The 27464-nt window shown below is 59.2% G+C and overlaps 1 protein-coding gene across 1 annotated transcript; it reads right to left on the bottom strand.

Moving 5' to 3' along the window:
• On the bottom strand, positions 1-27464 carry CA5A (carbonic anhydrase 5A). Its single transcript, XM_030298695.1, has 7 exons — positions 26432-27464; positions 22997-23194; positions 9456-9574; positions 7307-7402; positions 7099-7161; positions 3027-3182; positions 1-208 (listed from the first exon to the last, which is right to left on the bottom strand). The coding sequence occupies exons 1-7, from the start codon at positions 26586-26588 to the stop codon at positions 65-67; spliced, it is 933 nt and encodes a 310-aa protein (XP_030154555.1). The 5' UTR covers positions 26589-27464; the 3' UTR covers positions 1-64.

Genomic DNA, 27464 nt, shown 5'->3' with positions numbered 1-27464 from the left:
TTTATTTTTTTAGAACTTCCTCTTTTAAAAGTCAGCTCTACCCGCTGACTCGGATATAATGCATTTAGAATCTCATGCCCTCTTCCATAGGCCGGAAGGATGAACGGACCTTCCGGTTCATCAGGGCTTGAAGCGGACGGTAGTTGTTCACCATGGCCTTCTCTTCCTCACCAGGCGCAGAAAACAGGAGCGTGCGAAAGGCGGCCAGCTGCAACGGACAGCAAGCAGAGTGAGCTGGGTGCAGGTACAGCGGGAACCAGCTCCCGAGCGTCCCTCCTGCCTTGCACAGCCGCCCCCCACGCGCCGAATCCGGGTGGCCCCGCGTGACCAACACGAGGCGGCAGAGGTGACTCCCAAGCTGGCTCAGAAGACGCACTGCAGCTTCTATCTTGCTCTCTCGCGTCCCTTGCTCTGGAGAAGCCGGCCGCCATGTTGTGAGGACACCCAACCAGCCCCCCGGGAGGGGAGCCGAGGCCCCCCCCCCACCCCACCAGCCAACAGACAGCACCACCTTGCCAGCCACGTGACGGAGCCACTTTCCAGTCCCACTGAAGCTTTCAGACGATGGCAGCCCCCCACGGCATCTGACGACAATGCCACGGGCGAGCCCAAGCCGGAACCCCGCACGTCCTGACCCACGGCAACTCGGAGAGGTAATCGTGGTTATAGTTTCCCTGAGTCGCCACCTTTTGGGGCTGTTACACAGCAACAGATACGCAGGTACACATAGGCGAATAGGTCCACATGCTCACAAACACACTAGATATACTAATCCATGTGACATAACTGCTAAAGTAACGTTAGAGTCATTTCTCTCTTAAGGAGCTAAACGTCCATTTCTTTATCATCTCGTTTGCTGTGAGTATACTCAGGGGCTCGGTGAGAATCACTCGCGTGTCCAGTTACAAGCGGGGCTGGGACAGCGTATTGAGCAGGCTCGATCTGGACGGCCGGCTGGTGACCTCCCCCTGCAACCCCCCGCCCTGGTGTGAGGGGCACGGAGCCCACGGGCTCAGGCGCTCAGACACAGTGTGCCCATCCGGGGCACGCCCGCTGGCTCTCCCAGACACACTGTGTTCCTCCTCCCCTCCAGCTGGCGACCTCCTGCCACCGTCCAGGGGGTGCACGCTCCTCCCCGCCAGGTCCCCTGGTCAGGGTGAGGGGCTTCTCATCCCGCGTTGGTGTGTAACATTCCCCGCCCGGTCTCACAACACGATCGTGTTTCTACTCCCCCCAGACAGCAGTGTGCAGGCACTGTCCTCATTGTCCCACCCTCTCCGGCTACAGTCCCTGAGTGACAGAAGGGGTCTTGGTGACGCGGGGCCATCTTGTGACCAGGGTCCTCCTTGTGTCTCTGACGGTTCTGGTTTGGGAGAAGAGTGGATCCTTCCGCTTCCCAGGGCAAACGGCGTCCTTCCGGGACTTTCGTGTGAGACGACAGTCACAGAATCGCAAGGCCGGAGCCTCAGAAAGAGTGCGCGTGACTGGCGAGGCGGGGCGGGGGCCAGGGCAGCGAGCTCGCTGCGGGTCTGTCGTCCCCAGACTCAGGGTGGCCCGACACAGACAGCCTGTCTCCACACTCGGGAGATTTCCAGAGGAAAAAACACTCTGCTTTTTAAAATGGAAGCAGGTAATATCTATCTACTTACTTTGGGGTGGGGGGGGGAAGAACACTGAGAAAGGAAGAGGAAGAAAGTGAATGAGCTGCAGAAATGCTGGGGCGGCCAGTATTAACTGTGTGGGCGGATCTGTGGGAGACCGGACACTGCTCTGGGCACTCACTCACCTCCTCCCTGCCCCGCCCGCTTCAGCCTTGCCCGCTGGGACCCACTGTGGCCGACGGGACACGAGCAGACGCCATGCCCGCAGGCGCCTCAGTTGGCCCCGGTCGTGTGCTTGTCTTCTGTGTGTCTGTCCGGACCATGGAGACCGTCTCTGGGGAGCCACTGGCCCAGGGAGCATGAGACACACTGGGCCCGACCCAGACCCCAACCACCCTGCCATCCACAGCCTAAGACAGAGTCTCCCCGGCCAACCCACCACCTGCACGCAGGAAAAGTAAATGCTTGTTTTGGGGCGCTTTGTTATGCAGCATTATTGTAGCAATAGCTGACTGATGTAGTCCTTCCGGAATTTTCTCCCAGCGTATATAACGTCTTTAGGTGAGAGAAAGTTCTGCAGTCTCCACTGTTTACTGTTCTGACATCCAAGGGAGCGGGATGAACCCTAAAATCTTCTCTTCTCCTTCAAGGACCCCTCTTCTTGAACGGCTTTGCAAAATTCATCGACGACATTCCTTTCTTGGTTAATGTGTTCACCCGAAAATACCTACTGAGGTCCCATTAGGGGCGAGGACCCAGGTCCCGATTACAATGCCACTTCCGTTCCTGCAAAGTGACTTCAGCCCGAGATACTGAAGAGCGAGCCTTGAGCCCACTCAACCATTCGTCATCAGGGATGTTCTCCACGTCCGAATTCGAGACCGCTAGAGATCAGGTAGAGCCAAAAAGCGTTTCCTTATGTGCAGTCCCTCCCTCTCTCTCCCTGCCTCTCGATCTCCACCCCGTCTCTCTCCCACACTATTATCTCGGGCTCAGAAGAACGGAACCCCTGTTCAATCTAAACTGGCTTCTGTTTCAGTCAGAAAATTCTTCTTGTGGGAGAATATCCAAAACACACCAGAGAGGGACGCCTGGGGGGCTCAGTCAGCTCAGGTCATGATCTCGCGGTTCATGGGCTCGAGCCCCGCGTCGGGCTCTGTGCTGACGGCTTGGAGCCTGGAGCTGCTTTGGATTCTGTGTCTCCCTCTCTCCCTGCCCCTCCCCTGCTCACGCTCTGTGTCTCTCTGTCTCTCTCTCAAAAATAAACATTAAAACACACACACACACACACACACACACACACACACACACACACACACCAGAGAATAAAACCCACGACAGTCGCTCACAGCATCTTGGGGACACAGAGCGAGAGGGGTGGGTTCGTTCAGTGCCTCCTGCTATGCTGGGTCAGGCACAACTCACCTGGTTCTGAGCCACTTGGATGGGCTCCCTCAAGATGATCCAGCTGACCGACTCGGTTAGCGGAGGGGTGGTGAGGGACCCCGGGTAGGTCCAGTAATCCCGGCAGACGGGCAGCAGACAGGACGGCTGGAAGGGGCCCATGGCCACCTGCGCCCCCTGGGGGACCAAGACCACAGGCGGCGTCAGGTCTCAGACTGAGACGGGGGGCGTGCAGGAAGGAAGGGGATGGCACCCCATCATTACCCAAGTTTGTTCCCGGGATAAAGACGGGGGTTGGGGTGTGGTGGTCACTTTTGGGAGCAGTAACAAGAAAACGTGACCGTCCTGTGCAGAGCAGGGACCCCCGCCCGATGCTTACACTTTTCCTTTAAAGTTACTCAGTTTTGTACACCTTGGCTGTGAAGAAAACATTACATTTTTAAAAACTGTGGCAAAGCCACGTACATAACCTGAAAGTCGCCACCCTAACCACTTCTGAGTGTGCCTTTCCGTGGCGCTAACTACAGTCCCATGGCCCCCCCCCCCCCAATCCGTCTCCGGGACCTCTCCGTCTTCCCAAACAAACTGCGGCCCGTCACACGCCAGCTCGCCCCCCTCCCCCTGCCCCTGCCCCCCCCCACCTCTTTCTGTCTCGGGGAACTGACGCCTCGTGTCAGGAGGACCCCACCGCGACTGTCCCGCGTGACGGCCGGTTTCACGGAGCACAGGGTCCTCCGGGGTCGCCCACGTTGTAGCAGGTGTGAGGAGCCCCTCCCTTTTCAGGCGGAGGAACATTCCACTGTGTGCACGGCCCACGCTCTGCTTACCCGTTCGCCCCCCTAAACGGACACCCGAGTTGCTTCCGCCCCTCGGCTCCCGTGAGAAGTGCTGCTGAGAACACGGGTGTGCCGACGCCTCTTCCAGACCTTGCTTTGCACTTATTTGGGGGTAAGTAGCCCGAAGCGGAGACACTGGATCCCACGCCAATTCCGCGTTTAATTGCTTGAGGAACCGCCAGGCTGTTTCCCGTAGTGGCTGCACCAGAAAATACTACCCTTCTGGGACACCCGGTCTTCCCCTTGAGGCAGCGTCCCCTGACCCTCACGCCAGGACCCTCCTTCTCCGGACAGCTGTCCTCGACCACCATGCGCCGAGCTCCCTGTGCGGCAGCCCGAGGGGATGCTGTCAGCACGTCCCCGGCTCGGGAGTCTCTGTTCAGAACTCACGCCCCCCCACCACCCAGCTGGAATGAGCAAGCAAGAAACAAAATCAGGAACGAGGTGGGGGCAGGGAGCCCGCAGACAGGGACCCCCCTGCTTCCGCCCAGGGCTGGGCCCCCTGAAGAAATCCACCAGCAGGGGTGGGAGCACCGAGGCTGTGGTCCGGATGCCGCTCGGCCCGGCGTCTGGAGCAGGTGCGAAGGAGAACCTCTCGGTTCCCCAGCCAGAGGCCCTCGGGCAGGCTGTCGCTCGGTGAAGATAGGATGTCTCGGGGTCCCTGGGCTTGGCAGGCCGAGTACAGAGCCCCCACCCTGCTCTGCAGAGGCGGGGCAGGCCCGGGGGCAGCGCAGCACTGACCGGCACCCAGTGTGCCCAGCTCTGCTGCGGTCCCCGCTCCGGGCCGGCTCTGCGGGAGGGTCTCCCGGCACGGGGAGGACACACGCTCGGCCTCGGGGGAAGGAGACCTCCCTGCTCGTCCAGACCCCGCCACCCAGCTGTCAGACACAGGCGCTTGGGGCCCAGGCGGCCCGGCTGTACCCTAACTGCAGCCCCCCCGGTCAGACACGGAGCCCTTAGGCAAGATGTCGGAGGCGAGGACGGGAGCTGCTTCACCCCTGCCGCCGGCTAGCACCGCCCGGCTGCGCTGGCTGTGCACTGTGCGAGCAGCAGTCTAGTTAACGCGTAAGGAACAACAGCAGCGGGGCACCTGGGGGGCTCCGTGGGGTCAGCATCAGACTCTTGATTTCGGTTCACGTCACGGTCTCACGGTTCGTGAGTGCGAGCCCTCGGTCGGGCTCTGCGCTGACGGGGTGGAGCCTGCTTGGGATTCTCTCTCCCCGCCTCTCTCAAAATAAATAGATGAAACTTAAAAAAAGAAAGTGGATTTGAAATACAGTTCACAGAGCCCGGAACCCACACGTTTACAGCTCCCAGGGCTCTGGCGTTCCGTATGTTCACGATCGTGACGTGCGGCCATTACTGGTCAGCTTTAGAACATTCTCCGCACCTCAGAAAGGACCCCAGGAAACAAAGAGCCCCGGTAGATGCTCTTTAGCGATCACGCACCCTAAACTCCCCTCACCCCCCGGCCACAAACCTGCCTTCTGTCTCCACGGATCTGCCTGTTCTGGACGTTTCCTACAAAGAATCCTATTCTGTGTCGCCTTTGTGACCAGGTTCCCGCTCAGCGTTGTGTCCTCAAGACCTGAGGCGCCCAAGGGTGCTGACGGGCCGGACACCTGTTACCGCCAAGTTTCAGAACCACCTGTGAGAGCTCCTGCTCCCTCAGCGAAGGAGAAAGTAAGACAGTTGGAACTGACTTTCCCAAAGCCACATAAAGAGTGGCAGAACCCAGACGCTGCAGCAAGTCTGTCCCACCCCGGGAGTGGGGGGCGGGGGGCCGCGGCTCGTGCACCCACCGCTGTTCCTTGCTAATTGAAACTTCGGGAGGACCCATGACCGTGCATGTGTCAAAGCCCAAAGGGTGCACGCCACAGAGGTGGCGTCCGAGGCTGCAGATGTAAAGAGTGGCTCCAGACGTTGGTGGCCCCCAGCGTGGGCTGCAGGCGGGGCCACGGAGTCTGGCGGGGTTACCCTCACTGCTCCACGGGACACACACTCCCGCTCTACAGGCTTTTTGTCCCCTAGACCCTCACTCTTATTTCCCAGGGGAGGAACCAAAGCCCAGGGGGAGCGTCAGGCCCACGGGTGAGGCCCCTGCTGACGCCACGTCTCCCGTGAGACTTGCCCACCAGGCGCTGGGTCGGCCCGCGGGGAGACGCGCTCCAGGGCTTCCGTGGAAGGGAACAGACCCCGGCGTAAACAGCACCTCCCAGCCAGGTCCTCTCTTTCCCACCAAGAGGTGGAGGCCACGCCGTGTGGGAGGGGGGCGTGCACGCGGAAGACCTCCTGGGTTTACTCTGGCTGCAGACCAGCGGGAAAGACGATGCTCCCAGCACCTTGACCTTGCGGAGTTCCTGAGCTGCAGGATGAGGCAGCGGGGGGTGATCTGGTCTTGGCCCCAGGAGGCCGGCCCAGAGGTCAACATCAAGGGGGAGCGCACAGACCCCGTGAACCCGGCGAGGAAGGGCTGGCCCCCAGCTTTCATCTGGAGCCGCTCTTGTCATTGTTACCACGGGTCGGAGCCCATCCGTCCAGGGACCACCGTGACTCCTCGGGTCGCGGAATTCTTTTGTTTGGTACCTGAACAAATAAACTACATTTCTTTGGAATTTCCACCCCTCCATCAAAGTCCTTTCACAGCTGTTGTTGGAGAAAAGCTGCAATGTTGCCATTGTCTTTTGAGCTTTAGTGCAGCAAGGTGCACGCAGGGAGCTGGGGGGGCCGAGCGGGCGAGCTGGCGAGACTCCCCCCGGTCCCCCGGCGTCCCCGTTCTGCTGGGATGGGTTGGTGCTAAGTTGCCCCCCAGGAGTGTGCGCGAACGGACGCTCTTAAATGTGAACGGTTAGGCATTTATTTCAGTCGGTTTAAAACAAATGTTATCCCTGGTAGATGCCATTGCCTGGGACAAGGCTAAAGATTTTTCAAAAACGACAGCGTAAGGAAAAATACTAAGTAACAAATAGTGCCCGTGGCAGGTGAACATGGCAAAACCCTGAATTTTGGGAAGCTCGGATGGGAGTCCGGCACCCCCGTGGTACGGAGGAGGGAGGGGCCCACGGGGAGCAGGGCCCCGTGGACGTCCCCGTGGACGCGGGCATCAGCCCCAGCGAGTCCCATTCCCAGAAGTGGACTCAGACCTCCCCCAGCCCCGCCACCCCCTTCTGCCAAAGTGGCCTTTAATTCCTGCAAATGATCGTTAATTAAGCCAATTCGGTTCTCCGGAGCTGCTGGTTCCAGGCTGCGTGGCCTACCTTATGCTTGACTTCAGGCAAGACTTCCACCAACTTCTGCAGTGGCTCACGGTGGGCCCCCAGCTGCAGGGCGCAGACGAGAAAGGCTCCTTTGAAGAGGCAGCAGGCGGGAGGGGGGCCACACCGCACTCTCCACGGACGGGGTTTCAAAGGCAGCTCCCGGCCACCGCGCACCCGCCCCGCCAGGGGAACCGCGCCCCAGCATTACCTGTAGGAACACGCCTATCACGGCCAGGCCGCTCTCCCCCAGCACAGCGTCTTTGTAACTTCGGTATTTCGCAGCATTCCAGTGAACCAGGTGCAGCTGAAACCCAGGAGAAAGGACGCGCGTTCACACGAGGCGGCCGTGGCCTCCCCGGGGCAGCCCGCGCGTCCGTTCCGCAGAGTCGGGCCCGCCGCCCGCAGCTCCCGAACTCGGGGCAAACCACCCAGTGAGGCCGATGTGAACGGTGTAACATAGGAATCGGTGCCGGGACGGCTGCCTGTTGCCGGGACGCTCGGTGAAATCTGGATGTCAGATGAACGGCGAACAATTTTTAATGTCAGCGTGTGGTCCCGATTGCGTTTTCTTCCTACGTCTGTCACCTCCCTTGGACTTCGTCTGTGCCCTTACTTCACATCCCTCCCTGGGTTTTCCCGAGTCCAATTTCGCCATCAAGACCGGCCAGCTGACAAGGCTTTCAATGAGGGGCAGAGGACGAGTCCGGGACAGACGCTTTCCTGGGTCGCTGGCCAGCGGGAGGCAGGGTGCCGGGGCCTGGCCAGGCCTCCGTGTGATGAGAGCTTGTGGCCCTGCCGATGCTGAGCTTGGCCCAGACCCAAGAGGGGGCTTGGCCGTGGGCACGTATTTCCTGGTGTGCTGGGGGCCTTTCTGAACGGTGACCCGAGCACCAAGTCCACACCGACAGACTCCAGAAAGCCCTCCAGCCTCTCGTGGTCACCTAGCCCCTCCTCACGCAGCCGCTGGAGTCCAGGACTGGGGGCACCTGGTGGAGGGTGTGGGGTCCACATACGCTCCAGGCGGCCCCTCACTCCCGCCTAACCCCAGTGCTCCCAGCCACAGGCACCGGGGCCACCGAGGGCGGTGTGAGCTCTCCCCGCCCGTCCATGGCTCACCTGGAACCCCCCCACCTGTTGTCCCAGTTCACTCTCCCAGAAATAAAGACAACTGGGCCCAAGGCCCCAACTGTAACTGCTTCCTTCAGGGACCCCCAGTGACTGGATTTGTCTTCCAAACCTCCACGGAGACGGGCGCTCCCACGTGGGCCGGAGGCCCGGCCGGGACGGGCCCCGCGGCCCCTGCTCGGCCGGTTCAGGGAAAGCCCCCGGCGGGCCCAGGCTCTGCTCTTGCTTCTGTGCAACAGCCTCTTCCGTTAAGTCAGCTGATCGTTAAAAACCACGTGCAGACACACAGTTCCCGAGATAGAAGGCTTGCTGCGTAAGAAGCACGGAACCGGCCCCGCTCCTTCGTGTCCGTGTTACTTGTCAAGTTGTGTCTACTTACAACCAGAGATGTAACTTCCTGTTCGTAAACCGTCCCCGGAGGTCGCCTCTGGGGCTGGGATCACAGGTGGGTTTCGTGTTTTACTTTGACTGGATCCCAGGCCTGTTTGAGCGACAGCATTACCTCCACCGTGACGGCAGCGAAAAGTTAACACAAAAACAGCCCCTGACCTGAGATGCATCAGGAAGTCAGGTGGTTTGTGGGCGGACGGACATGTGATGGAAGCGAACGTGGGCAAAACGCTCGTGGTAGGATCTGGGCGGCAACCTCGCGGGCTCTCCCTGTGCCGACCTGCCAGTCACCGTTGGAAAAATTTCGTGACGAAATATTGGGGACAGTCAAAAAGGCACCGCTCGCCGTCCCACCGTACCTGCGCAAACCAATTCCTAACGTTTATCCTTACTCGTTTTCTTTACGGGTTCCCATCTGGGGATGTTGCAAATGTCTCGTTGTTTCAAGAAGGTGATTTCTGTCGTGAAGATTTTCGGGTCTCAGGAGAGGCCCCGAATGCCTCGAGAGACAGGCCACGATCGACCAGCAGCGCGGCCGCGGCCGCGTGCCGGGCTACGGGCACAGACTCTGTTGTTGAAGCCCAGCTGGCTGATTTGGCAAGCCACGTGGCCACTCAGCACCTCCGTCTCTCCTTCTGTCAGAGGACAGTATGAATAGTACCCTCGCCCCAGGATGGCCGTGTGGGTGGGACGGGCAGGACGGCCTGGTCCAGCGTGAGCGCGGGGAGTCCCGTGCCCCGGGAATCCTTTCTCTGGGCGGCCAGGCTGGTCTGCCGCCCTACAAGCGAGCCTGGCAAGTGGAAAGCACCCACGTCTTTGGTGCTGGGATAGCGTCTACGAACCTCTGCTGGGTACGTGCGGTCATCCACCGTGTGCTCCGAGCCCCACGTGTCCACTGCTCCCCAATGGAAGTGGAACTGCTTTAGCCTGTAGTGGTTTTCCAAGGGGCCGCCGCTGATTCCTGGAAAGTGAAACCAGCAGACCGGTGTGTTAGTTTGTCCGTTGTCGTCGGACCGGGGCTTGTCGTGACGGCGTCTATCTACACTGAGGTCACACGATTTCGCTCTGGAGAGATTGATGTCCTGCTGAAATGACAAACTGGGAGGCGGGCCCCGTGCGAGGCGGCACCTTGTCTGTTCACCCCTGTCCCTGTCACCGAGCCCCAGCTGGCCCACAACAGGCTCAAGGTAGATGCGGGAGTGGATGCAGAGGCCAGTTCTGCCACCAGGTGGCGGCAGGGGGCCCAAGCCCGTTTGGTGCAGCCGTGAAGGTGAAGAAAACCATTTCTGAGACGCACACCAGTCCTCAAAGATTTCCAGACTTTCCTTTAATAATAATAAAAAAATGATGGCTTTTGAATGAAAAAGTGGCAGCTTAAATTCCATCACCAACACGAATACGTGATGAGTGGGATGCTCACCTAAGCAAACCCTGAGACATAACACGCCACCTTCCCGTCAGGCTGAACTGAACGCAGCCCATGGTCAGTCTAGTCTCACCGTATGACCAGACTTTATGGGAACACTGTTCTTGCTTTTAACTGAAGGGAGCACGTGCTACTGGGCTGCAGACCCCAGCAGATCCCCGGGGTGGCCTCACCCGCATCAACGCCTCTGCGTGGCGAAAGCAGGGAAAACATTTAGTGGTGTGGCGGATGCTACGACGGTGTCAGAGGCTACTGGCGAGGGGTGCTTTCTATCCTGTTTTTGCCGTAAAAAGTATAAGAAGCAGAAAGCACCGAGCAGATTCAGTTCACGACCCTGCCCTCGACCAGATCGTAGAGCTTCCCGCCGTGTTTCTTCGCTTGGAAATGAGCGTTGTTGGTCTAGAACAGCATTAGGGTCTCACCTAGTTGAGAGGCCGTATGGTTTTATGAGGTGATCTACTCTCCCGAGCACACATACATGAACGATATTTCAATTTTTAAAAGTACACAGAAAGAAGCATATACAACACTGTAAGTCACGAGGTCTGAATGTACAGGCGCCCACGGCACACACAGCGTGAGGAGCCTCTCCGCAGGCGGGAAGGCAGGACGGATGGGAGAACCTCCCAGCGGGTTCGAATCGCAGGGCTTTAATGGAGATTTTCTGCGGCTAAAAGTACACAGGGGGATGATTTTTTCCCCGGAGGGGACACGATGCTCGGGCCCACTGGCCCTTGTAGCTTTGGGTCCCATCGTCATTTACTAGGGGAGGTGAGGCAGGTTGTTGGTAATCCCAGCAGTGGGAGCTAGGATTTGAGCCCAGATCTCACACCAAATCCCACGCCTTTTCCACTTGATCCTTCGAAGCAGGAAACACGATCTGAGGAAATTACAGGACCACGAAGTCAGGCAGTGGAAACCTTTGTGCTCGTTCCCGCCTGGTGTCCGTGGCACGAGGGGCGTTTGCGGCACTGGCCAGCCAGAGACCTCGTGCCACCAAAGCACACCCATCAGTGAGCAGGTGGCAAGCCTGAGGGGTGAGGGTGCATCCCACCGAAAACACCCGTGTAGAAAAATCTCCCGGGTTGTGAACCACAGAGAGCCGGGGGTGGGAAGCCGCTGCGGTGGGAGGGGCCTGTGGGAACCCCCACTACTCCTTTCTCAGCCCGTGAAGAGCTGTAGACTCAGACTTTCTTCCCCTCCGCCCGTGGACGTGGCCTCACGCTCTCCCCTGAATTCTTCACCGAAGCAGCCTCCCGCCAGCGGCCTCCGGCCTATCTGCTTCCACAAGGGAATGAAAATGGAAACCCATCCTTCGGAATCCTGGGGCTCAGACCCCCCTCAGAAAAGAAGGGTCCTCTTCAGCGGGGCCTCCGGGACAGGTATCTCCTTCATGCTGACATCTGACCCTCCGTAGATGAACATCAGTATCCCGGGCGGGCCGGGGACCAGGCGGGCTCATAACACAAAGCCCAGAAGGCTGTGGCGCCTCCTAGCCTTGTCATAGGCAAACACAGACAAGGAGATCAGCAAATGGTGAGCTGGTCTGGGAAGATAAGTGAGGGGAAGGAGGTGTGGGCAGACGGAGGAGAGTTTATAGCCTGGGCTGGGCTGGGGGGGCGGGGCCTGGGCTGGAGGGGCGGGGCATGCTGAGGCAGGCTGGCGGACACGCGTGGAATCTGCGTGGAATCTGGCCGTTTGGCCAACGCAGGGCTTGGTCTCCCTTTCGGCCTTTACGTGCACCTCAGGAAGAGTGAAACAGCAGGCCAGAAAACACAGTTTCTATTTTCAAGACCGCCCCAGGTCACCCGGCGACCCCAGCCCAGGCCTGCCTGGAGGTCCAGCCCCTTGGCTTGTGTAGCCAAACTCCACCCCCTTCCCTGCCAGGAAAGTTAGGAACTCAACTTACGGCTGCAGCTCTGGATAAAATAACCTCAAAATGACTTTTCATAAGGACGGTGTACTGTCAGGGTAATTACCTTTCATTAGACAACGTTACAAAGCAAGCCTAATTCGCGAGCTGGGGGCCTTTCGCTTGCCAGGCCCCACGCCCCAGACTTGGGCATCGGTGGGCTGTTTTGCACCCAGCTGTCTCCCTGGGCAGGGGCATCGAGACGTGATCGGGGAATTACACCAGCAGCAGCCAGACCCTCCAAACACCCCGAGGAAGCTGACCCCATGCTGAAATCTGCCGTCCCCGGATGCTATGGTCTCGGTGCTTACAGCAGTCGCTCTTAATAGCCATCTATTTGTAGTTCGGTGCTTTTACCAAGATAAGCAGGCTTTTGGCAGAGGCGCGGTTGTTTTAGGGCTTAAAATAAGTACAAGAGAAGTTTGAGATGCTCTAATTAGTTAACACTGAAAATAACACAACATCGCCAAGCATCAGCCTGTTCTTGGTGCCACCCTGGGATCTAACGAACGTTCCGAAGCTGTGACACACGAGAGCTAAGAGTTTGCATGTGTCCCCTGGACCAGGAAGACCTCTGTCATTCTCTCAGCAGGTGGGAACCTCAGCTGGCGGCCAGCACACCATCCGTGCTCCAGCAGCACAACCCCACCCCCTAGGATCCTGCATAAAGGGAATCCAAATTGCTCTCTGGTAGTTACGCTCTAAGATCATCACGTATTGGCTCCGGTTTTAGGGTTTTTAAAAAAATTTTTTCAAGGTTTATTCATTTTTCAGAGACAGAGAAAGATAGAGCATGGCAGGGGGGCGGCTAGGGGCAGAGAGAGAAAGAGGGAGACACAGAACCCAAAGCAGGCTCCAGGCTCCGAGCTGTCAGCACAGAGCCCGACGCGGGGCTCGAACTCACAAAACACGAGATCATGACCTGAGCCCAAGTCAGACGCTTAACCGACTGAGCTGTCCAGGCGCCCCCTGGCTCTAGTGTTAAAGCCAGGCGGACTTGGACTCAAAGCGATTTCGCGTAGCTCACCTTCGCATAGGCTCTTTTGTTTCTCTGAATCTCGAGACAATGACACCTACTTCTTCGGCACACGGTGAGCATCAAATACAGGAACGCTTACAAAACGCCCCCGGACACGGCCCCTGGAGCCCAGAAGGGGCTCTACAGGTGGTTGCACTTTCCGTTATAATTACTGGTATTACTGTCATTACTAAAATTATCATCACCATCATCATCACCATCAAAGCAGAGATATGCAGAGACCTGAAGCCGCCACTGTCACTCCCCAGAGAGGACCCACAGACCTCGACGGGCAAACGCACTTTAAGAAAGTGTCCGTTAGAAGGGGCTGGGCCAGCCCCCGAAGCGCAGAAGAAGTCGACGCGCCTACGATGCGCCGCACCCTCTACGAAGCACTGGGGACCGAGAGGGAACGAGACAGATGGGGCCCTGTCCTCTCGGAGCTCGGAATCCGCAGGGACAGGCAGTCAGAAAATGCGTAGTGAGCGCGAGCAGCTAGGAGCGTCGCGGCGGGCACGGGGGGTGCTCTGGGGCCCTACTCCACAGCGGAGTGGTGGGAGCACCACAGCGGGCCTCCCTGAGGAAGTGGGGCTTCCGCTGAGCCCTAAGGATGGAGACAAAGAACAATTCTAGGCAGAAAGCAACAAGAGGCAGGGAGGACGGGAGGGAGAGAGAGCAGGCCACCGAGGCGGCCCAGACGGAGAGTCCGAGGGGCTGCGGCGTGGGGTCTGCACAGGGCGCGAAGGGGCAGGTGCGGCAGAGGCCAAGTCAGGCACTGTTGTCAACAGACCGAGTGTTCCTGTCTTTAAAAGCAGACGCGTCACGCAAGGTTTGCCCAATGGCATCAAGTGTTTGATTCCTCAACTGCCCTGGCCTGACTCCAAACTGTCCTCCGGGGAAGGCGTGCAAGGGGGACACGTGCCTGGGTGTGGGCTCGAGCCCCTTCCCAGACAGTGTCCCCTCTCCCGAACGTGTCCCAGGGGTCCACTGGCTCAGAAGGCCTTAAAATCATCCTCCCCAGGCCTCACCGTGGCTCCTCGCAAGTCCCTCCTCTTCCTCCCCGCCCCCCAGGGGTCTCCCCCCTCCCCGTCCCCTCCCAGATGGTCTCCCCTCCTCCTCTTCCCCCCTACGCCCCTCCAGGCCACATGCTCTGCATACTCTCTACGACTGGCCCTCTTCCTCTTGGAGATCTCCTTCTGTCCCACACACCCCTCCTTCTGCCGCCCTGAGGGCCACACAGGGTTCCTGGGAGGGCGCCAGCCGGAGGAGGGCGCGTGGGGAGGGGTGCGGGACGGGCGGGGGCTTGCACTCAGTACCCTTGACGTGGGTCACCTTTCCAATTTACCTTTCCGTGTACGTCCCAACTCGAGATGTCCTTGCGAGGGCGGACGGCGCCTTGGGCCCTCAGCGCTGCACCGGCTCGCGGAGTCCTTACCGGAACTTTGCCGAGAGAACACGGCATGACCTCTCTGCCGCGAACGTCCAACCGGAGCTTCTTGGGCACAGCAAGAACGATTAATTCCTGGGTGCCCCTCAGAAGCAGCGGTCAGCGGCGTTCCAGCGACGGAGAGCAGCTACCACACTGGGCATTACGATGTGACAGGTGGCCCGGTGAGGATCCCCCTCCCATTTCCAGGCTGATTCCCGTTAAGTGGAGCGTTTTGTCAGACAACTGCCCTCGACACCAAGGGCAAGGCCATGACGGACCCACGGGAGTGGTCGGGGAGGGTTGGACCAGACGGGGGCTCAGACTTGCCATGTTGGCTGGGAGCTCCCCTCGGCCCCTGGGCACGTAATCTGTTCCCAAGCTTGAGGAGCTGGTGGTCTGGACAGATGCAGGGAGGCGGAGGAGGAGGAGGAGGGGGGCGGGTGGGAGGGCTGCCCCAGCCCTGTGCAAGTGAGTCTCAGTCTCAGGGGAGGGAGGGTGTGTGTGGAGAAGAAAGAAAGAAGGATGAATGCAGGGAGGAGAGAGGGGAGGCTGGAGCGGGGCAAGGAGGTGGGGGGGAGGAGGAGAGGGCAGAAGGATGGCTCTGGGTTCTCGGGCCTTCCCAGGCAGGGCTCTCATTCCCGCTGAGCACCACAGAGCGCAAGCCCGGAGAACCACACTCCACCTGACCTGCAAACAAACGACTGTCTCTGCCCTCCCAATACCCGTGCCCAGGGACCAAGGGAGGAGACAGCAGATAGATAAGGAACGAAGGTGGAAAGAACTCGAACTGGATAGACCGCCGACAAATTTGCGGGACAAGATAACTGCTCCGGGACATTTCAGCTCCATCAAGGCGGGACTGTGGTCGGCGCAGCCACACGCCTCTCCTCTCCGTGAGGCCCAGGACCCCCTCCCGGAGTCCCCTCCTCCCCCAGGGCAGAAGCTTGGAACTACCTCCCGCCTCCCTGCAGGCGCCTCACCTCCGGCAGCAGGTGGAAAGGTCCCCGGGACTCGGGTCCTGAGTGGGACGATGCCGGGGACAGAGAGATAGCAGAGTGGTTCCTGCTGCCGTGTTCCTGACCCGACTCCGGGCCCCATCTCCCGCCTGCCTTCCCAGGAGGGAGCCCCGGATTCTTCCAGGCAGCTCCGTTTTGGCTGGTGTGACTCGAGTCAGCTTCTCTGGCTCGCACCTGACGGTCCCCACGGGTGGAAGTGAAGTCTGCAGACCTCACCGCTCGGCGGGCCTGCCTCCACTCCAGGAGCCAACGTCCACTGAGCGCCTGCTGTGTGCACCGGGTGCTGATCTCAGTGGTGAGTGGCCTCGCGCCCAAGGACCCGGGCCCAGCTGGGATCTCTTGGCACTGGCCGTGGTTACCAACTGTCCTTTGGGGGATAAAAGGCTGTCGTTGGCCCCACTTTACAAGTGACTTAAAATTCACTTTGACGTTGGAAGGAGCATTAATGCACCTGACGCCTCAAACTGCCCATCACTGTCCTTGCAAGTGAGGGACCCCCCACACGGGCAGCTCACACGTCAGGATGCCGCCGACCCGCCTGCAGTTCCAGATTTTCTCCCTCCGCCAGCTGAGTGGGTCACACAGAGTCCCCCGTGGTCAGAAAAGGCCAGACCCCGCCTGGCCGGCGGCGGCTTCTCCGCCGTCTCCGTGCTCCCCCTAGTGGAAGACGTTAGACGCGCACATGGCCCGAGCCCCGCTTGGGTCATTTCATTTACGAACAAAGGCAACAACTGTCATCAAATTGTTAATTCAGCTCCCAGAGCGCCAAGTGCTTCCCAGAGCCCTCCTTAATTCCTCCGGAGTCAGGCGGACCTTCCCTTTACAGAGGAGGAGACTGGGGGTCAGAGAGGACCAAGGATCAGAGAGTTTAGGCGACTTGGTAGAGCTGACGGCCTGCTCCGCACGCTTCTCTCCCTCTCTCTCTCTTTCTGCCCCACAGCAGGACCCTCACCCCCATGCTGTACTCCCCCTGCACCTTCAGGAATACTTGTGTGGCCTCTGGGTGCAGAGACTCAGCACAGGGGCCTGGCCCCCACAGGACACGGGTCTAGCGTGTGGGACAGAGGCGATTTCCCCTCTGTGGCCTACTCCCCCAACCAATCCCCTAGACAGGTGCACGGGGTGGGAACAGGGATAGGGCAGCAGGGCACCTGGCCTCCCTGGCGTCAGGCTCTACCCTGCGAGGCTGCAGAGCCCTGGCTCCTTTTCTGTGGACGGCGAGCACAGTGTGGGGTTTGGAAACAGCTCTCGGCTGAATGTTGGATAAGGGCGTCCCCTCTCCACGTGTGGGAACATTTTCTATTTTTGGGGGGTAATTGCGAGGATCAAAGGGGATAAAAGCTGTACCCCGCTCAGCACATGGCTTTGCCACATGAGGAGCACCCGGCCACGTCCAGCAGCAACAGCGACTATGGGTCATTGAACACGCGTCTCTTTCGTGGCCTCTGAGCACCCATCTGGCAGACTGGGCGGGCGCTGTCACCCCTTCCAGAAGGATCGTCCTTCGGGACTGGGCAAGAGGGCTTCCCGGGAGAGGAGGTGTGTGTGGGGGGAGAGGAGGCCCTGCCTTTGCCGACTTTCCTCCCTTGCTCCCTCTGCTCCCAGGAAGCTCTCTCCCTCCAGCGCCCCTGCACCAGCCCCCACGGCCCCGGGCCCGGGCCGTCAGCTGCTTCTCCAATCCCTTGGAACGCCCCGCTGTCTCCACCTGTCACACATCATCCCTGGCTGGCGCTAATCTCCAAGCGCGCGTATTCCTCGCCCTCTGGAAAAAAACTGCTGGACCCTTCCACGCCGACGGAGAATGTCCTCAGCCTCCCAGTTATGTTTCCGTCTGAGTTTCTGGCGGTCACCTGTTTGCGTAACCGGACCTGAGTGATCACAGATCCTGCACAATTACTTCTACGGCGAGTGCCTTCCCCGCTCACTTCCTTTCCTGCTCGTGGGGCACTTCCTTGCCGTCGATCCAGTGTTATTTTTGAGTTGTGGGACTGTCTCCTTTTTCTCATTTTCTTGCCGCAAACGTGTTTTAACGGGCTCCAGTCTTCAGCTGCGTTTTTCATTTCCTTTGCTCCTGGCAGTTCCCAATTTTCAGTGGCGGTGAGCAAAGAGGACGGGAGATGTGGAAACAGGGAGAGAGCCTGGGAATCGAGCTGGGGGCGGGGGGGGGGGGGGGGGGGCATGTGAAATTGAGGAGGAGAGACAGAAAGGAAACTGGGTTTTTGGGAAAATGACAAGTAAAGTAAAACCAGATTGGCCTGGGTGGACACGAGCCACGGGGGGAATTATCTAGTAATTTATATGGCCAGAGAGAGACACCCAGATAATTCTTTCGGTCTGTGGCAGTGGGGGGGGAGGGGGTGGCGAGTCCCTTTGGATCAGATTGAGAAGGTGGTGCAGAAGCCAGAAAGTGAGGGTCAGGCCCAGGTCAACGCACAGGCCTGGCTGCATCAGGGCGCGACGGTCTTGAACGCTGACGGCCGCCTGACTCGGGTGGGCCGGGGTCAGTGCAGGGTCAACAGCAAGCATGCCAGGCCCGGTGGAGAGAGCTCGGGGTGCGCCTCCCAGCCCCGGCCACCCTCTCTTCTGGGCACAGCACCTTGCTGCAGGGCGGGCTCGTCCTCCGTCACCGCGGTGCGCTCCAGCCGCCACGCGGGGGTTTGAGGATCGCCGGGGCAGGGGCGCTGTCGCTCCAAACCGCTCAATCCGGAGGGTGAACCAGAACGGCAGGGGCGTCTCTGGCCCGGGATGACCCCACCAGAGCGGAGCAGGGGCCCCAGGGAGGATTCAGCTTCCTTCCACCTTCCGTTCCATTCCTTCCATTCCTTCTGTGGGCCGTCCGCCACCTGACTCAGCCACACCCCAGACTTTTCAGGATCTGAGCCGATACATTTCCCCTTGTTCGCTTCGGCCAGTCTGAGTCGAGTCTCTGCCACGTGCAACGGTCTTAGCCAGTACAGACGAGGCCTCGCTTGGAGAGCCCACGAGAGCTCAGAGGCAGCAGGGACTGTGGGGGGGGGGGGGGAGGGCCTGGGACAGTGACGCGTGGGACCGACTGGAACTGGGCCCTGGGAGATGGCCGCGTTCTCCTCCCCGCCTGGGATCAGTGACTGTTGGAGACTGAGGCCGGCCGTGCGGGAGTATTTACACCAGGGCAAGCGGGCAAAGCTGTCAATGGCTTCCGGTCCCTCCCCCGAGCCCTAGAGGGCCAGGTGCCAAACCCTTGCCAGCACGCCGCTGGCCAGGCTCGCCTGGGCTCGGCTTCCCTGAGGACCCACCTGGGGTCTCCAGGCCCCGTGCTCTCACCGCCCGCCTCTGTGGGTCAAGTGCAGCGTCCCCCCGGCCCTGGGCCTCAGGGACCCAGGCTGCCCCCGCATCGCATTTGAGCAGAAAGCGAAACGAGGGAGGCGGCCGGTTCCCAGGTGACTCCCTTCCATTTCTGCTCTCTCAACTCGGTCACTTTTTTTGGTCTTCTGTATTAGGGCTCTGGGAAACAAGGGGCGGAACTATCATTACTCAAACTGACTTAAGCAAAAAGAGAGATTTATTGGTCCGGGGGCTGCTTTGGCCTCAGGCACAGCTGCATTTAGAGGCTCCGACAAGGGCCTCAGGCCTCAAGTTTCCTCCCCCCTCTTGGCTTTGCTCTCCCCTGAAGACCGGCGGGCCCGGCTCCCAGCTGCCCCCGCACAACACAGGCGGGAAGGGATTCTCTTCCAACGCCTCCCAGGGGAGCTCTGGCGCTCAGCGGTCTGACCGGGGTCGCACGCCCGCCCCGGGACAGATCCCGGAAGCAGAGAGAGGCTGCCGGGGCTGGCCGTGCCCAATTCTGAGTTACTCTTGGGGTAAAAATTCCAGAGATTGAAATTCTTGACCAAGAGGAGGCCTTGAGCTGTGACTCTGGGGATAATTACGACCTGTGATAGCCTAGTTCTCCAGCCTCGAACCTGAGCCTGAGCTCCCGTGGGGTTCAGAAACATCTAGAGCCCAAGTCACAGGTGCTGTTAAGACTCCCATACAGACATAACGGCAACAACCTCACCCTGGAAGCATCACAGAGACGTCCCCACTCCACCTGTCAGGGCAGTCGGGCGTGGGCTTGGCCGGCACCCTGAGCAGCTGCTGGCTCTCTGGGGACCTGACCATGAGCCCAGGACCTTCTCCCCATGTGCCACGTGGGGTCAGCACCTTGGCTTCACGCCTGACCTCTGTGGATGTTGGGTGCAGATTTTTCCCAGAGAGAGGTCACGCTTGTGAAGTTCCCTGCTCTGGAGAGCACAGAATCCCGTCGTGCGGGCTCTGTGACTTCTGGCCATGGACATCTCTGTGCCTCATTTTTCTTATCTGTCAAATGGGAGCCAACACCCATCTCAGCAATCCTCAGGAGTACTCAAGTTTCTGTAAGCAAAGCGTTGCCGAGGAGAAGGGTCCAGCAAACAGCGGATGTGGTGACTCCAGTGGGCTTTCCAAGCAGCAGGAACTGGGTTTGAACCTGACCCTCCACTTGCCGCGCTCGACCTTGAATGAGCCACGTCTCTGGGCCTCTGTCCTTGAGGAGAATGAGGAGGCAGACGCTGTCTGCTGTGGTGTCTGCTTAGGGCCATGCTGTTATCCATTGGATGGAGGTACTTTTTTTTTTTTTTAACGTTTTTATTTTTGAGACAGAGAGAGACAGAGCATGAACGGGGGAGGGACAGAGAGAGAGGGAGACACAGAATCGGAAGCAGGCTCCAGGCTCTGAGCCATGAGGCCAGAGCCCGACGTGGGGCTCGAACCCACGGACCGCGAGATCGTGACCTGAGCCGACGTCGGACGCTTAACCGACTGAGCCACCCAGTCGCCCCTGGAGGTACTTTTGAAAGAGGATGTTCACTTGTCTGTGCGGCAAAGCTTCCGCCTTCTAGAAAAAGCATTGCAATTTACCCTGGGACCACTGCTTCGGTCTCGGTGAGGCTATCACTCGGCGTTACAGGTGCTCCACTGACCAGCCACTGACGAGGTGCCACGCTCAGCCACCACACCCTTTCCCCTGGGAATCTGAACAATTTTTGTCAAATGTATCCTAACGATACACAGGCAGGAGTCCTAAGTGACCTTCGAAGCTTTTTGTATTTTATGACTGAAAGGAAAATAAACCTATGTAGATATCAGTAAGACCCATAACTGCACATAATAATTACACGGGAGGAGTATGAATTCTAGAGGAACTCATCCACAACCATATCTGTTTTTCCCAAAATTATTACTACATTCACATAACTAATAACCAAGCAATGAAAAGTTCCGGAACTATTATTCTTTGTTCAGTCTTTTCAACTTGCTGCATAAGGGGCACCTGGCTGTCTCGGTCAGTAGAGCATGAGGCTCTTGATCTTGGAGTCGTGAGTTCAAGCTCCACATTGCGGGTGGAGTTTACTTCAAAATAAATCGGGGCGCCTGGGTGGCTCAGTCGGTTGAGCGGCCGACTTTGGCTCAGGTCACGATCTCGCGGTCCGTGAGTTCGAGCCCCGCGTCGGGCTCTGTGCCGACAGCTCGGAGCCTGGAGCCTGCTTCGGATGCTGTGTCTTCTTCTCTCTCTGCCCCTCCCCCGCTCACGCTCTGTCTCTGTCTCTCAAAGATAAACATTAAAAAACGTGTTTAAAAAAAACAAAAGCGATAAAGTTGCTGCACAAAAATTTTTTAAAATGGTACAACCACATTGAACCTGGAAATTCAATTTTAGTTGTTCCTTGGGAATCCGGACTTGGAAGAGACCAGCGAGGGCACAGAAGGCAGCCCACTGAGTAGGTGAGCACACACATCGCTGTGCCGGGCAGCTCCAGTGCTTTCTAGGGTCTGAGAACACAGCTTCCCCTTCTCTCCTTTGAGCCCATCTCATCCTTCCCAGAAGTTCCTCTGTGCGTGCCTTGGCCAAAGTTGGCGTTTTGCCGCACCCCCCGCCCCCGCCGGCCTCAGCGAACGCCATGTGAGAGGCGTGCCCGAGGGTCACGGTGAAGACCAACCTGGAGAAGCCCCCACCCCGCAGCCGCTCCGTCCATCGGAGGCAGGCCGGTTGAGGCTGGGCCTCCGCTCACCATCCAGACCCTCTCCCGGGGCCCCCGGAAGGCCGGCACATGGGCTGCACGTGGCTCAGGGCGCCCGGAGTGGGGGCTGCGGCTGCTCGCACACTTCCAGGCCGGGTGACACAGAATCAGCGTCAGGACAGATCCAGGACGCAGGGCTGACACCTCCCGGTGACGGCGGGAGCAGACTGACAGTCTAGGGCCGGCGCTCGGCTCTAAGGAAGGCTCCGCACGCCCTGCGCGAGGGCAAGGCCACGAGCAAGCTCCCGCTCCGGCGTCCTGCTGCCGGTGACCCAGGAAGGCGGACTCAGGTCAGCAGCCAGGGCAGGTGGCGGCAGCCTGCTTCGGGAGCTGGTCCGTGCGACGCCGTGAGCCGCTGACGGCTTCCCTGCGGAGGCCTCGTTTCTTCCTCCAACAGCCTTTGAGGCGGGCGCCCTGCTCCCCACTCCCGAGGGGAGAATTGAGGCTCCTTTGCTCCCTTAACTCCTCATTCAAGGTTCATCCATCAGTTTACTGAGCACCTGCGACGCTCAGCATAAACTAGAGGTCCTGCCCTCCTGGGGCTGGCGTCCTCGCAGGGCGATGATGGGGAAGTAAGATGACTGGGTGCGTGGAAGGGGATGGGCTGAGGGCTGGCCCACGAGGGACCTGGGACTGGGGGCTGGGCCGGGGGTCCCCAGATTCGAGCGCTCCCAAGACTCAGCGTAGAGCCGTACGCGTGGCTAAGATTTATTACAGCGAAACGACGCAAGCACATTCTGTAGACCGCACTGTCTGGAGGAAACCAGGCACCGGCCTCCAGAGCCCTCTCTCGTGGAGTCACACGGGACACACCGAGTCCCCCCGGCATTGAGCCGTGACAACACGTGTGAAGTCACGTCCACCAGGGAAGCCGAGGAGAGGCCTGCTGCCTAAGGTTTCCACTGGGGGCTGGCCGCGTAGCACCCTCTGCCCGTCCGCGCGACAACCCCCGCTCCCAGAAGGAAGACGGGCGAGCAGCATAAACAGGGTTTATGACGATACCGGCAGGTGCTGAAGGAAGGCCAGACGGAATCCGGCAGCAGTCCCGACGGAAAGCAGGGGTGGAAGGCAGCTTCCCAGACCTCACAGAGTCCCTGCTCCGCCCCCTGTGCCTCACAGCCGCTGGGCGTCCTCTGGGCAGGGACCAGCGAGGGGCCCGGCTCTGGATGGCCTGCCCCGGCCTTGGTACAATTTCATTCTGCCTCCGCTTGCGGGCCCCGTCCCCACCGCGCCTCTCTCCCCCACCTGCTCCGCTCTCCTCTGTGACCTGCCGTACATGTGCGTTTCTCTTGGCACGTCGTTTCTTCCTGACCGGCCCCCAGGATGTGCAGTAAAGCCGTGCAAGTGTCGGGCGTGGGCGTCATAATCCTTAAAGTGAGCGTCACCTCCCTGCCCTGCGACGCTGAGATGCCTCTGTTCTTTGCCCGCAAACACCACGCGTCAGCAAAGCCCCGGTCCCCTTCTCTGCCCACCCCGTAGCCTGGCTGTGACAGGCCCCGGCTCACCTGACCCCTCAGTGGAGTCGTCGAACTCCACCTGTAAGGAGTAGCCGGTGTTCCAGACGTAGAGGCAGCTCTCTGCGGCGTAGGAGACCATGAGAGGCTTCAGCCGCGGGTCGTAGATGCTGTCCCTGCAGCGGATGTTGATGGGGGACTGCCGGGTGCCCCCCGGCACAGAGACGGGGCCCTTCCAGAGGGGGTGCCCTGGGGTAGAGAGAAGGAAGAGAAGGCCTCCACTGATGCACTGGAGTGATTGGTGCCTCAGGGCAGGTGGCCTCGTCACAAACGGGGCCCCAGAGGAGCCAGGTCTCTGGAAACCGGCCCAACGCGGAGCCCGGGGGCCACCAGATGCCCAGCAGCCCAACCCCGGCCCTGCACGTGGGGCCTTCGCTTCATCTCCTCCCTGAACCCTCCCCCCAAAACCGGCTTTCCCGAGTGGCATTGATCTGCTTTGGATCCGCGGTCATCGTCACGGTGTGGTCACGGGAAGTCCGTGCCCCCCCCCCCCCCCCACCCAACGTGTTACATTTGCACACAGGGCTGCCAACCACGTGCACACAGTCTCTGTCCCCTGTGAAAGGGCGTTGCTCATGACCGCGCACCATGAGGTGAGGCTGCTTAGATCCTGAACGGGCTCCCAGGGCCTGTTCCTGGCGGCCGTGTGCCTCCAGGGCGAGGGCCGCGCAGCAAAGTAAGTCTGGTCTTTGCGGACGGAAGTGATAAAAGTAATGCGGTATCTTCTTCTCGCTGACTCAACCCTCCCGCCGTGGGTCAAGCACCAGCCTCAGTGCCAGGAAGGACGCACTGAACGGATCTGGGCCCTTCCCGCCGCCCGGCTGAGCCAAATCCGGGAAGCCTCGCAGATGCATGAGCCACAGGTGCCAGCTCACGTGTCCGAGAACTTGCCGCGGCGCGCTGGCAGGCGTTAACGCTGCCCCGAAGGGCCCGCGTGGGCCGTGTCTGCCATGGCCGGGGTGCAATGCTCCCGCCAGCACGGATGTCACCAATCCGGCCCGGGGAAGGGACGCACTCCCTCGGCGAAAGGTAGCTCCCGTGGGTCCCGGGGAGTGGCCAGGGAATGTGGGATTGAGATGACTCTGGAACATTTTATAACGCTGTCAGTGTTCTCTCTAGGCTGAGCCACCGGCGACTTTCGGTCACACAGAGGTCCCCTGACCCGCGGTTTCTCTGCCTGCGGTTCCAGCAGCTGGCGGTCAACCGCAGTCGGGCAGCGGACGATCCCGCTTCTCACGTGCTACCGGGTCACTGATGGCCTAAGGCTCGGTCACTCATCCCGCTTCACCTCATCGCCTGGGCGTTTTATCACCTCACGTCATCGCCAGAGTGATGGTAAGCGATAAGGCCGCGGTGACGTTACTTTGACGACGACGTTCCAGTTTTCTGTTTTATTATCGGTCCCGTTGTTCACCTCTGTGCCAAATTTACAGATTAAACTTACTGTAGCTATGTGTGTTTAGGAGAAAACAGTCTACATAAAGTTCCATCCCTTCTTTCCAGAATCCCAGGGGCTCCTGGAACGGCTCCCGGCTCCCGATAATACGCTGGGGGGGGGGGGGCGGGCGGTGTATTTAGTAACAAACTCTCTTTATCCCCCAGAGGAAATGTTCTGCCAAACAACGATGCACAAGACGCTAACATGAGGCACAAACCTCTCAGGAAGCTCCAGTCTTCCTTTGGCGGAAGAGACTGTCCAATGTGGCGTTCTGAGATCGCCGTGGAGCCCTGGGGTTCCCCTGAAGGTAGTTTGAAGACCAGTTGACACAAAACGTCACTCTTCCTGCACACGGGTGTGGGGATGTGCGAGGATGTGGTTGGTCATAGTTAGAGATTGGAGCCCACCTCACATTCCCCAAAAAGGAAGTGGTTAAATACGGCGGTATCCATGCTACGGCCCAAGGTGACAGTAACAACAAGTTAGTGCCTGGGACGTGGTTCCACGTTCTAGGCCGGTCCATCCCCGGCCTCCTCTCTGCCTCCCACAGCGCCGTGTGATAAGTACTGTGACTTCCCGGGGGCCAAGGGGGGAAGGCACCTGCCGAGGGGTCCGGAAGTGGCGGGGCCAGGGTTCCGGTTGAGGGGGCTTGATGTCCGTCCCGGTCACACCAAGCGTAAAAGAAGGGAAGGTTGTGAGGATGTCTCCAGTCGAGTCGAGAACACCCAGGTGCAGATCGACATGTCCAGTGGGGTCCGTGTTTGCTTCGGTGAGAAGCCTTGTGAATGCGTGGACCTATTTCCTGTGCGTGGAGGAAAGCGTCAGAGGTGAGCCCTGAAGCACACCTAGCGGTGGCCTCTGGGAGCTGGGCTCAGAGGCTGGTCAGGTGTCAGCGCCTTTCCGTGTGGTCTGAAGTTTACAGGTAGGTCCAGGGCAGGGCCCAGCGTTTTACTTCCAGCTCCCGGTGCCGACCTTGCTGCCATCCCGGGCACCCACTCCGAGTCCGAGTCCGGAACGTTCACTGGGAGCCCACTGTGCACTGGGCTTTCTGCACGTGGTTCCGTGTCTACATGACCCTGTGAGACAGGCGCTTCTCCCATTTTACAGACAAGGAGACTGGGGCTCAGGGGGCATGAAAGCAGCCGGCCCCGCTCTCACCTCTGACAAGAGTCACTCGTCCCGAGTGACCACACTCAGGAGCCACCGAGAAGAAGCCCAAGCTCTTCCCACTGGCCAACCTGGACGGTGTGGATATTTTAGGAATGAAAATCAGAAGTGATCTCATCAGCCAGCCTTTTTTTTTTTTTTTTTTTTGGACAGAGAAGAAATCTGAGACCCACAATGAGGGAGGTCGCAGAATGTTAAGGACACTGCCGTCAGGGTGCGGCTGACCCGGGGCAGTCTTTGGTTGGATGATGTGTTTTGTTTTTTTTTTAATTTTTTTTAACATTTATTTATTATTGAGAGACAGAGAGAGACAGAGCATGAGCAGGGGAGGGGCCGAGAGACAGGGAGACACAGAATCGGAAGCAGGCACCAGGCTCTGAACTGTCAGCACAGAGCCCGACGCGGGGCTCGAACTCAAACCGTGAGATCGTGAGCTGAGCCAAAGTTGGACGCTTAACCGAGGGAGCCACCCAGGTGCCCCTGGATAATGTGTTTACTGCACGTTTGCTGAGAATGGTCTCTGCCTGAGGGGTTCTGGAGCTCAAACGACTGGCTGGGACTGGTTGGCGGGGCTAATTTCTAGGGTGCTGGATGGTCCTAGTAACAACCCATCCCAGGGGTTCTTCTTCTGAGGGTCTCACCCTCCTGATGGCTCCGCAGAACAGAGCTTAAAGGAATTGGCCAAGTTCACCCACAGGAAAAGGAGACAGACTGGGAACCTGAACCCCAGCAGGCCAGTTCTAACGCCTCTCATTTTGGAAGACGCTACAGAATTAGCCAAACATCAAAGTGCGCCTGGGGAAATCTGAGGGCCCACTTACCAGTATCAGTCTGATTTCTCTGCACACAAGGACCCTGTGAGCACCTTCGCTCCAGCCTCAGCGGATGACTGCGGGGGGTCCCCCACATCCGCTTGACGGAGACGGAGAAATCGGACGACTTCCAAAGGCTCCTGCCCAACACCGGGGTCCTCAACATCTTCAAACTGCTCCCCTCAGAGCCCCGTAAACACAGGGTGATCTTCCTACCAAAGCTCTCACTTCGTTCTGGACGATCGTGGAACGGGGTTAGCCTACCTCTTTTTGTAGAAACTCACCCAACCCCCTGATCCCGAAGGTTAAATTTCAACCCGCGCCTGCCCCTACTTCTGGACGATGCTCAGTTTGGCATAGGGGTGGGTGCCCCTCGACAGACCTGTGGCCTTCACCGTGGCCGGCCCCTCGGTTCGCTTTGATCTGGTAAACAGCAGAGTGTGCCGGGGAGTCAGGTGCACACAGTGGAGAGCGCACTGCTCGTCCTGGCGAAGAGGGCAAGAGGCAAATAGGAGAGAGCAAAGGCCTTGTTCCTGATGTTGACCCCTAGTTTGGAGCCGTGTCGCATGCATGTAGGGCCAGGCACAAAGCCGTGCCGTGTGTATGTGGAGGGAGTGGCAGGTTCTGGAGTGCAGGGACAGGAATTAGGCAAAGCACTGCCGAGGTGGAGGGGCAGGCGGGCAGGTGACCCCTCTCTGCCAGGAACAAAGAGACATGACCTGATACAAATTTGTTCTGCCTAAACTAACGTCCCGGCTGGCCCAGAGCGCTCCCAGGTCACCGTGTCAGCATGGATCCTAATGCCCCCCTTTTCATGCACATAGAATCCTGGACTCTTAGATCTGGAAAACCCCACAGAACAGGGGTTTGGAACCTTGGGTCCGCGTGTGGGTTCCCAAGAACCCTGTTGGTCACGTGCACAGAATTTTGACCTGGTCTCTGGTGGCCCCTGCATCTGCCTGCCTTCCTTGCAACTCTGGGATACACGTGGTTTTCTTCCACAGAGGCATTTTGCAAGGGTACGTACCCTTGGGTAGATTCA

This window comes from Lynx canadensis, chromosome E2 (genome assembly GCF_007474595.2).
Source record: "Lynx canadensis isolate LIC74 chromosome E2, mLynCan4.pri.v2, whole genome shotgun sequence".
Classification (NCBI taxonomy): Eukaryota; Metazoa; Chordata; class Mammalia; order Carnivora; family Felidae; genus Lynx; species Lynx canadensis.
The sequence above is the reverse complement of the archived record's forward strand: the minus strand, read 5'-3'. Positions and strand labels throughout refer to the sequence as shown.